General features: G+C 36.0%; 1 protein-coding gene across 1 annotated transcript in view; it reads left to right on the top strand.

Moving 5' to 3' along the window:
• LOC108263744 (serine/threonine-protein kinase 32C) overlaps positions 1 to 12265 on the top strand; it is a 100662-nt gene that overhangs the window by 22073 nt on the left and 66324 nt on the right. The window contains exon 2 of the mRNA XM_017464842.3: positions 7892 to 7947. Coding sequence (XP_017320331.1) covers positions 7892 to 7947 — 56 coding nt within the window. The remainder of the gene's footprint in view (positions 1 to 7891; positions 7948 to 12265) is intronic.

Genomic DNA, 12265 nt, shown 5'->3' with positions numbered 1-12265 from the left:
CATATAATGTCAAATTTGACTGGAGATATGACAAGAAGAAGATAACTGGAGATTTCTTTTATGTCTAAAAATTGCTTTTATATGTCAACAGCTGACTTGCCTGATGCCATTCATTAATTTATTCTTTCAGTCATTCATTTGATTTCATCTTGGTCAGGGTTGCAGTGGATCCGGAGCCGGTCCCTGGATCACTGGACGCAACCCAGGGCAGAAACTGGATGGAAAACCAGTCCATCACATGGCACTATGCACACACTCATTCTCACTTAGGGGCAATACAGAGTACACACCGTGCCTACCAGCATGCTTTTTGGGAATGGGTGGAAACCCAGAGAACCTGGAGGAAACTCAACTGGACATGGGGAGAACATATGAAGCTCCATCATACAGTTCAGTAAATGCTTTATTTATTTAATATGAAGCGGATGGATGCTTATCTGCCTTCTTTGCCCAATTAAGTGCAATTTATCAACATCTTGCACAGTATAGATATGTTCTTTGAGCTGCCACTTTACAGGTAGTTCAGAATGTACAGTAGCAGCCCACATTCTTAGCAGGTAAAAGAAAGTCAGAACATTAACCCAGACATCTTCAAGATACACTAGTCCTGCTTCTGACATTTAATGCTCTCAAAGTTTAGCCCTAGCCTATCAAGCTATAGCCCATCAGAAGGACTTAACTGAGGCAGGCCTTCTGTTAATCTACATGATCTCTCACAGCTAAGGGAAGACAATTTTCTTACATCACCTCTAAACTCTAGAATAATGTATTAAAGAATATTAGCAATGCAACCTTTATATTACTTTTGAATCCAGATTAATATTGCTTTGTTTAACCCGTCCTATCTGTCATTATTAGGGCCTTTATTTTATTATTAGGTCTTATTATTTATTTTATTTTATTATGTTTCTTTAATTATTAAATAACTGTGGATTGTTTTATTATTATATGCTATTATAAATACTGTTTAGTCCTTTAATATTTCTGTGTTTATCTCAAGATGTTGACCCAAAATTAAAAAATTAGAAATCTCTTTTTCAAACAAGTGAAATGCCTTTAGAAAAGTCTTCTGGTGGTAATTTGTATATTGTTAAAATAGCTAATGTGAATATTTTATTATATACTCATAAAAGACGGAGTGAGATGACGCATGCTATACCATTACATCCTCTTTATGCAGATTAGTGCCTGTGTTCTATGTAATAAATTTGATTCTCTAGACAAATGACATCTCTGCATTTGTTTCATGGTAAGAACTTTCCCAGCAGCTTCCATTAGTAAGCACTTTACGATGACCCCCATTAGCAGCCCGTTGAAATTGATGCTTGCATTCTTGCACTCTTTGGCTTTAACCCAGTAGGAGTCATGCCAATAACCACTGCAGCCTCAGCCTTTCTACTCTGTCTCTCTCTCAGCACTATCACAGTGCTGCAGACTCAGCAGTATCTGATGTTTTTAGAGGCAGGTTTGGAACTTGATATTCACCAACCATGCCAAGTGTTCATGCATTTCACATTCTGATAAAAAGTGCACTTACCCAACTAGGGAAATATAGAGGCTTAGATGGGGATGGTGGATGTAATGGAGATGGCTAGTGTATTATACAATGATTTCCATCCATCCATCCATCCATCCATCCATCCATCCAGTGATGGATACAATGATTTCAATTGACTTAAATTGTGATTTCCTTGAATTATATCTTGTTAAACATGTCTTGTCTATACTAAAATACTTTTTTAAATGTTGTATTTTAAATTACTGGGACTATAGTTCAGTGTAGTATAGTATACTTTGAAGAAGTACCTTCGGCAGCAATTATAGCTTTGAGTCTTCTTGGATAAGTCTCTACTGGAGTTGCATTTGGGTCGTTTTCTCCCATTCTTCCTGGCAGATCTTCTCCGGCTCAATTGGATTGGATTGAATGGTTACATCACAGATGTTCTGGAGCCCAGTGAGGTCTGGACTTCCGGTCTGGTCACTTAAGACTTGTCCAAACGCCTGTGTTGTTTTGCTTCTATTTTTGGTGTCATTGTCATGCTGAAATATGAAACTTCACCAAAGTATGAATCTCTGTATTAGGCATTCATTCTTTGCTCAATTGTGACCAGTCTCCCCATCTCTGCTGCTGAGAAGCACCCTGTAGTGTGATGCTGCCACCAGCATGCTTCAACCTAGGGATAGTATTACCAGTTGATGAGCAGTATCCATTTTTTGCCAGACATAGTGCTTGAAGTTCAGCCTGTAGAGTTAAATCTTTGTCTTATCAGACTAGAGAATCTTTTAACTCCCACTCTCAGAGTACTTTAAAATGCTTGCAATATGCATTTTACTCAGGAATTAAAAAAAAAAAATCAAAATGAGATATTTCATGTTTAATATATGATCTGAGATATATAAGAGGTGTTTTTGAAGTTTAATAATTTGTTTAATAAAAAAAAAAATTCAATTCAATTAAAATAAAAATAAAAACATGTTTTTGGTTGTGTGTGTATATTAATGTCCAAAACTTTTTAATCCATCTTAATTAAATCTACAGTGCATCCGGAAAGTATTCACAGCGCTTCACTTTTTCCACATTTTGTTATGTTACAGCCTTATTCCAATATGGATTAAATTCATTATTTTCCTCAAAATTCTAAAAACAATACCCCCATAATGACAACGTGAAAGAAGTTTGTTTGAAATCTTTGCTAATCTAAAAAAAAAAAAAAAAAAACAATTTACACCAGTCATCTGGTTAAAATTGTTTCTTGTGGACTATATCTAAACATCTTGTGAAATATACAGTTATGTAAAAACATAAGTACACCCCATGGAAATTGTTCGCTTTTTAGACATATTTGGACAAATAAACTATATAAATAGCTCATCTTTGAAACAGTGCATATTAATGAAGTTGATATACTTGAACAAAACAAAGAAAAATTGCTTTTTCAATAATTTATTCAACAGAAATATGAATAGATGTGATATTCTTCTGTGGAAAAAGTAAGTACACCCTTGGCCTCAGAAGCTAGTATTGCCCCGTTTAGCAGAAACAGCTTCTTGTACGCATTTTGCATAATTGTCCACCAGTCTCTGACATCGGCTTGCTGGAATTTTTGACCACTCTTCCATGCAATATTCTTTTAGTTGCAAGAAATTTGAGGGGTTTCTTGCATGTACTGCCCATTTCAAATCCTTCACAACATTTCAATGGGATTCAAATCCGGGCTTTGACTAGGACATTCCATAACCCTCCATTTCTTCTTTTTGAGCCATTCCTTGGTGGCTTTGCCAGTGTGCTCAGGATCATTATCCTGTTAAAGGGTCCACTTTCGGTTCAACTTCCAGACAGATGGCCTCATATTATCTTCAAGCACTCTTTGATATGATGCAGAATTTATAGTTGAATCAATGAATGCAAGTTGTCCAGTCCCTGATGCAATGAAGCAACACTAAACCATAACATTTCCACCCCCATGCTCCACAGTTATTCCATAAAATATGAGGTATGGAGGTGCTTTTCCTGAAAATCTGTCTTTGATCTGTGCCATACATGTCTGCTGTTACTGTTGCCAAACAGCACATTATTCCAAAAGGCCTGGTCTTTTCAAGTATGCTCGTTGGCAAACTGTAGTCTTGCAAAGGCTTTTTCCTGACACACCTCCCATGCAGGTCAAATTTGCGCAATCTCTTTCTGACTGTAGAAGCCTGCACTTTGACACAAACAGTTGCAAGACTTACTAGCAGATCCTGTGACGGAATTTTGGGGTTCTTGAAGACATCTTTTTGCATCAGACGGTCTGCTCTTGGGCTGAATTTGCGGGGGAAGCCGGTCCTGGACTAATTGGCAATCGTTTGAAATCTGTACCATTTGTAGATTATTTTCCTTACAGTGTAATGATGTATTTCAAATAATTTGGAGATTATTTTACATCCCTTGCCAGACTCCCTTCTCATCCACAACCTTTTTTTTCCTGAAGGCCTTACAGAACTCTTTAGATCTTGGCATGATGACACCACACACTTCAGTGGCAACGGGAACATCAGACACTAGATATGAGTGGGGTATAAATAAGACAGGTTCCACCTGCACTCCCTAAGCAGGTTCTAATCACTGGCACCCAATCTTGAACACCTGATTCTAATTATATGGATTTGAAGGTGTGATAAATGTAGGGGTGTACTTACTTTTACATTTAATTAATCTGTTTCTTGTTCATGTAAATTGTGAAAATTACTGTAAAATTTTATGTCATTTGATAGTGTATCACCTTTATTAATAGGCACTGTTTTTCAAAAAGGATCAAATGTTTGCTTGTCCAAATATGTCAAAAAAGCCAACAATTTAAATGGGGTGTTCTTGGTTTTTTCACATGACTGTATATTATTATTAAACAGACACTATTCCTGCCCTAGAAGAAGAAAAACCTAGTGCTTCTGACAGAGAAAAATGGTCAGATTTATGATATATATCTATATGAATATAGATACTGATGCCTTAAAGAAGTGACCTCTGAGATAAAAGAGAATGCACAGAAGCATGCAGAATCGTAATACATACTCTTTGTAGTCAGGCTTCTTATTTTAAATGCTTGCTTCTGGTGAAATCCTGTCCCCGCAGGGCTAACACACCAGTGGAGCCAGACAAACAAGGTTTTACTTTATATTGACAAAAAGATCATTTTTAGGAGCTTCTGAAGAGCAAGAGGGGAGAAGAGCATGAGAGAAGTGTGCACTTAAAACAATAACGATTATGACTCATTGTAATAGAGAAGTGGCAGGATGGTGCATGGCTTCACAGAATATGGATCGTGGACCCAGAGGGACTCTTCCACTGATACTGCCTTTTGATTGCTCACAAGTTTCTGAAGGTCACAGAAATGTTTCAGGAACATATCTGAGTCAGCCCATTGTATTCAGAGCTAATGGTGAAGAACACAGAGCTCTGCTGAGAATTTAACACAGAAACAAAGGCAACTACCAAGTGCTTAATAGGCAAATACAGTCATGTGGAAAAATAAGTACACCCCATGGAATTTGGTGGCTTTTTAGATATATTTGGACAGGCAAACGTTTGATCATCTTTGAAGCAGTACCTATTAAAGAAGTTGATATACTTGAACAAAACCACAAGGTAAATGGGCTTTTTCAATCATTTATTCAACAGAAATATCTATACATGTTTCTTCTTTTTGAGCCATTCTTTGGTGGATTTGCTAGTGTGCTTAGGATCATTATCCTGTTGAAAGGTCCAATTTCGGTTTAACTTTCGGACAGATGGCCTCACATTATCTTCAAGCACTCTTTGATATGATGTAGAATTTATAGTTGAATCACTGAATGCAAGCTGTGCAGTCCATGAGGCAGCGTAGCAACCCCAAACCATAACATTTCCACCACCATGCTTCACAGCTGGTATGAGGTGCTTCCCTGAAAAGCTGTCTTTGGCTATGCCAAACATGTCTGCTGTTAGTGTGGCCAAACAACTCTGTATTTGATTCATCTGTCCAGAGCACATTATTCCAAAAGGCCTGGTCTTTGCCTATATGCTCTGGCCTGGTCTTTGCTAGTTATTGGCACACTGTAGTCTTGTAAAGGCTTTTTCCTGGCACGTCTCTCATGCAGGTCAAATTTGTGCAATCTCTTTCTGATTGTAGAAGCATGCACTTTGACATCAACAGTTGCGAGACTTACTAGCAGATACTGTAATGAAATTTTGGGGTTCTTGGAGACATCTTTTTGCATCAGACGGACTGCTCTTGAGCTGAATTCGCTAGGATGGCCAGTACCGGACAAATTGGTAGTCGTTAGAAATCTGCGCAATTTGTAGATTATTTTCCTTATAGTGGAATGATGTATTTCAAATAATTTGCTGATCTTTTTAAATCCTTTACCAAATTCTCTTGGCATCCACAACATTTTTCTGAAGGCCTTCCAGATCTCTTTAGATCTTGGCATGATGACACCACACACCTCAATAACAAAGGGAACACCAGACACTAGACATGAGTGGGGTTTAAATAAGACAGGTTCCACCTGCACTTTCTAAGCCGGTTCTAATTTACTGACATCCAATCTTGAACACCTGATTCTAATTTTATGGATTTGAAGGTGTGATAAATGTAGGGGTGTACTTACTTGTCTGACTGATCAGTTTTTTGTTTTTTTTTTAATTTAAATTGTGAAAATTACTACAAAATGTCAATTTTATGTGTGATTTGATAGTGTGTATCACCTTTATTAATAGGTACTGTTTCAAAGATCAAATGTTTGCTTGTCCAAATATGTAAAAAAAAAAAACATATATATGAAATTAAAAAATAAATAATAATAATAATAATAATAATAATAATAATAATAATAATAATAATAATAAAAATAAATTAAAAATAAAAAAAACTCCAACAATTTCCATGGGGTGTACATATTTTTTTCACATGACTGTACATGTAATACAAATAATATCTGATATAATTCCTGTATGATGGAAATGTGAATCTAGTGCAATTAATTAGTCCTAATGGGTAATTATTGTACAAGCCCAAGTCCAAACAAGTTGGGACACTGTGTAAAATGTACATAAAAATAGAATGCAATCATTTGCAAATCTTATTAACCCATATGTTATTCACAATAGAAAATAGAAAACATACCGCTGATCCATCGTGCAGAAAAGTTCCAGTTTTGTTTCATCACTCCACAGAACAGAATCCCAAAACTTCTGTAGCTTATTTATATGATTTTGAGCCGACTTTTCTTGTGCTTTCGGGTCAGTAGTGGTGTACGTCTTGGAGTTCTGCCATTGAAGCCTTCTGCATTTAGTATGTGCCTTACTGTGCTCACTGAAACCTCAGTGCTTGTTGCCACCGAGTCTTGCTGCAGGTCTTTTGCAGTCACTCGAGAAGTGGAGAACTGGAGAAGTCATTATAAGTTGCATTTTCAGTTGAATTTGGGGAAACAATTTGAAGCATTGGTTGTATTGAACATTTTCAATTGCTTTTGTTTGATTTGTTCATATCAAACAGCTGAAAGTCTGTATATTTTGACAATAACCCTAATTTGCAATGGGAGTTGAATAATTTTGAATGCCACTGTATTTAATTAAGCAGTTTGATTATACCACTATTATGTCATGTTGAAGTACACCTGATATTTTTCACATCACTCACTATGTACTTATATATTTAACTTGCAAAGTATTACTTGTAGTTTCTACTTTGTTATATATGAAATTCTGAGAAATTATTGCACTGTGCCACCAAGTACTGCAGTAAAAACCTGTTAGTTTTCACATAAGTTTGTAATATGTGCTTTGAAATGCAATATGTATAGTATGTACTTGTAATTACTGCATATATTTATTATAAATACTTGGTATTTACTGTACTGTAAAATAATGAGCTACCACAAAGTCTGTTGCGTTCCTTGTCTTCTTGAGAAATAAACTAATTTCAGGTCAAAGTGAGCCGCTTAAAAAACTTTTGCTAAAAGTAACACTAGCGAAATTGTTTCTCTAAAGGAAATGAAAAATCATTTATAAAGAAAATGTCATATTGATCTGTTGGTTAAACACTGACAGGGACTTAAATAGCTTTTTGACTTCATATATACCTATCACATTCTCTATAAAAGACACAATAGGAGAATCCTCAAGATTTGCGAAATATTTTTGTGTCTTCTCCATTCAGATTGTTTATATTGCTAATAATTGAGATGAAATTAAGACAGAATGGATATTTGAAAAAAAAATTGCATAGCGATAAAATGAAAAAAGGATGAATGAAAAAGAGAGGATAAATTAGAGTAAATCATAAGTAGCCTATTGTATGCGAGGTCTTACTAATAAAATATTCTCATATTACATTATAACCTATTAATGACTTTTCCTCTTCTTTTCTTACAGTGAATTTCGATCACTTCCAGATTCTCCGAGCCATTGGAAAGGGCAGCTTTGGGAAGGCAAGCATGCATGACTATATCCAGTTACTTTACATACTCAGGCCAAGATCCACCCACATCATTTGCCCTTTGACTCACTTTTGAATATAATGGAAGTTGTGAACTATAGTCATTGTTATGGGCTATAGTGAAGCATCTACAGTTATTTACAAGCTATGTTACAAGCTATTTTTGAATTTTTGAAATGGGTAGGCTATAGACACTAGCATAATGACCATTCGGTAATAGTATACAATTAAGAAACAATTGAGTCTTACAGCTTGTCAAAAACAAAAGCAAACTAGTGTTTATTGTTACCATTAGTGCCTATACAATCACTGTGGGAAAGATAAAAATAATACATATCAGTAAGTCAGGGTAAGCACGTGTCTTATTTACTGTGTTCTTATAATTATGTGACTTCAGCTAATGCATGACTTTTGACCACACAAACACACACACACACACACACACACACACACACACACACACACACACACACACACACACAGTATATGTATATATTGTACATGTCGTCAGTGTTGTAGACAATGTTTCCAAAGAAAAAGAACATTCCCTCATCAGCTATGCGAACTATAGGATATGGGTATTCTAAAAACTAAAATTTGTAAAGGTCCAGCTACATCAAATTCCATGCTTACAAAAATCCGGATGAACAACTAAAATGACTGAATTATGTGTCTGAATCATCTCATGAATCATGACAAGAGCTAGCTTTTAACGCTTAACCATTAACGATTTGTTAACAGTTATAGATAAGAAATTTTGTTTAAACAAGCCATGTTTTCAGTTTACTAATCAGGCCAGAGAGGGTTAATAAAATGAGAAATCTGTGAAAGGCTTTGAAAACTCCCCCTTTCTGATCTAATGTCTTTAGCCCTGTAGCTAGTCTGTAATCCGATGAGCTGCCTTCAAATAAACAATTTACATAAATGTGAATGGATAAGCCGCAACAGGGGATCTGCTACAGAAGCCGCGATGGTTCATATTTGGTTCATATTTTGAAAACTAGAGTTGCTGAACTACAGCTAGTTTTTCTTCATACGTTTATCGGTTCTGCTACAGTATTTTGTGAAGTGCTCACTTTAGCCTGCTGAAATATGTTGCTAGTTGACAACCCCTGGTGTAGGAGTGAAACTAATATGTGTCAAGTATATAAGTTATATACTAGCTGTAAGGAATGTTGATTAATGCTGATTAATTGTGAAATTACATGATGGTAGGTTACAGCGTTCACCATATTCCTCAGTGTTGTCACCTCATGAAGTGTGAGCTGGAAAAGAATGGCGGGGGATTTGGGACAGACCCACTATGACTCAGTGTTCTCTTTATGTCAGTTGCACATACAGAGAGAGAGACTGAGATCTGTGCTGTTGGCAGAATGTCACTATGCCTCATCTCTTGGGGAGTTTCAGTGTCTAATTACTTCAGTGTTCTCGTTATCTGAATGAGATGGCCTGCTTAAGTGGGCCTTGTGTAATTACATTAGGATTTTCGATTAATCTGAACCATAATGGTTAATTAATTTCACTGGGTTGTTTTTGCCTTTTACATTTTCGCCTGGTTCTAAATGATTTTGTGCTTGTGTCTCAGTGGGTGAGTAGGAATTATGGTGCATACTAAATACCACCCTTAATAATAATGGAGTGAACTGTTGTGTTATATATTGTTAGTGCGTCCCAGTAGGGATGTGCACTGTGCAGTTCTTTATCATATGCAAATCACAGACAGCACTTTTTGCTAATGTGATGCAAATGCAAATTTTATCTATTGTTTTTACTTTTCGGTGAATCTGTTTTCCTTAGTAAGTTTCTCTCAGCGATAAACAGAGATTGATCTGCTCCACCTCATTCAGTATAGCAAATACATTCAACAGTGCAGAGACAAAGATAATATAACAAAGAAATATCACAATTTTTACTATCTAAAACAGTGGTTCTCAAAGTATGGTATGTGAAGCATAGCCAGATGGTCCATGATTTATTTATTTAGTTAAAGCAGTGGAAATCACAATTCACTATTATCACTGTTATTATGTATTTTTTATATTGCGTTCTTATAGCTGTTTGACAGGTCACTTTAATTCAAAGTGTTTTAATCCAAACCGCAATAACTCAAAAACATGTAAGACTATAAATAATGTAGACTAGGACCTAGTGTGTTGGAAAATTTAGGAATGCAAAGCTCTACAGCTCAAATAATAATAAGGGGCTCCTGCCTACAAAAAGTTCATTAAAATAGTATTCATGGTCATGACCTATTGATAGTATATATCATGAGAAAATGGAAAATCATGAGCTACTTATATATTTTGTACTTACTATCTATGGTAATATATGGTATGCTGTGGTGTTATGATTAATTTTGTCCTATGATGAATCTTGAATTATGGGTAATGTATTAATCTGACTGATCCTGTTGCTCCTCTGTATTATCAGAGAATGTTTAATTTTTCACCTCCTTATCCTCTCACTCTTCCTTCTACAGTCTGTTTGCTCTGTCAATTTCTTCATGCTTTCATACAAAATTGTTTATAAAATAAGTAGCTTGTTTGGAATAGCACATCAGCATACATGATGGAGGACATTACCATTTCAATGCATGTTAATTTTCATTCCAGCATCTTCGTTTTTATCCCTTGAGGCAGTTGTATTGTAATTGTGTTTCTTCAAGGAACAGGAACAGGACGTGGTAATGATGCAAATGAGAGATTGGAGTAGTGAGGTAGTGAGGGAGTAAATATACTGGGGCTGTGGTCATACATTTGTATACAAGTTAATACATCTAAAAAATGATTTCCTGCTTAATGAGAAGTCAGTGCGAGAATTCTAAAATGGCAGTAATGTGTATACATCTATACTTTTGTAAAGTAATACTTGTAGAAAAAATGCTTTGTAGAATTTGTAGAACAAATACTGTAAATATTTGATACCAGTCATCAGGATATTTTAATCGTGTAGGTCAAGGAGTTGAATGCATGTTTCTGTATTTCTGTACATCAGAAAAAACAATTATAAATGTCATAATGTCATTATATAACCTGAAAAAGGAATGCTGGTAATTTAGCTGTGTATGAAAAGAAAACTGTGCATCATATGCATAGATGTTTATCTAGGTTAGACACGGTAGATAATGAACCAACAAACACCGCTGTAAAAACAGTCAGTTTCTTTAAAGAGGTCGTATGGTGCTTTTTAATGTTTTCCTTTTCCTTTACTGTGTAATGTATCTGTTTGTGCATGTATAAGATCTGCAAAGTTACAAAGCTCATAGTCTCCCACAAATGAATTTATTCTATCTAACAGAGAATACTGCTCCAGACCTGCCTAAAACGCCTCGAACAAAGTCCAGATGTTACTACCGCAAACGTCTACGTCACAGTTTGAAATATCAGTATAATGCTGCCATAATTTTAAACTTTTTAATTCATGAAATTTTTTTTAACTATATTTTATGTTGTCACTTCAGGACATACAGTTGTTACAGTGAAGAAGACAAATTAAACCATTATAACATCGTATCTGAAAGGTAAGAGAGTTATAAAATAAAAACTTACCACTGTGAAACATTCTGCTCAAATCATGCATGCGAAGTTGGTTCTGATCGATCTGCTTGATCATCCGCATGAACTGATACGGTAAAACCGACGACATTATTAGCTGTGTTTATAATTGCTTTAGAAGCCTTGGAAGCTGAAGCTCACGATTATGGTAAGGGGCGTTTCATTTCCGACACACACTTGAGGATTTTGGCCAATCACAATGCAAGCCCACTCTGGGCTTTTTGGGAGGGGCTTGCAGAAACCGGAGCTCAATCAGAGCAGTTCAGACAGACTGGGAATAGAGGTACTGCAATAATGTACAGTATGTAAAAAATAATGTGTTTTTTGAACATTAAAGCATGTTAGCCTGGGAGGAGGAGGAGCCACCATGGAGGGCGGATGTGGCTCAGGTGGTAGAGCGGGTTGTCCACTAATCGTAGGGTTGGTGGTTCGATGCCCAGCCCACGTGACTCCACATGCCGAAGTGTCCTTGGGCAAGTAACTGAACTCCAAGTTGCTCCCGATGGCAAGTTAGCACCTTCATGGCAGCTCTGCTTCCATTGGTGTGTGAGTGTGAATGGGTGAGTGAGACACAGTGTAAAGCGCTTTGTATAAAAGCGTTATATAAGTGCTCCATTTACTATTTAGCTAATTCTATTACACCCAATATACAAAATAATAAACTTTAAAAATCATCATATGACCCCTTTAAAAACATTATAATTGCTTGCTTACTAGTTTGCTAATAGATTCAGTTTGTTAATAGTCTAAATACCA

This window comes from Ictalurus punctatus, chromosome 3 (genome assembly GCF_001660625.3).
Source record: "Ictalurus punctatus breed USDA103 chromosome 3, Coco_2.0, whole genome shotgun sequence".
Lineage (NCBI taxonomy): Eukaryota > Metazoa > Chordata > Actinopteri > Siluriformes > Ictaluridae > Ictalurus > Ictalurus punctatus.
The sequence above is the reverse complement of the archived record's forward strand: the minus strand, read 5'-3'. Positions and strand labels throughout refer to the sequence as shown.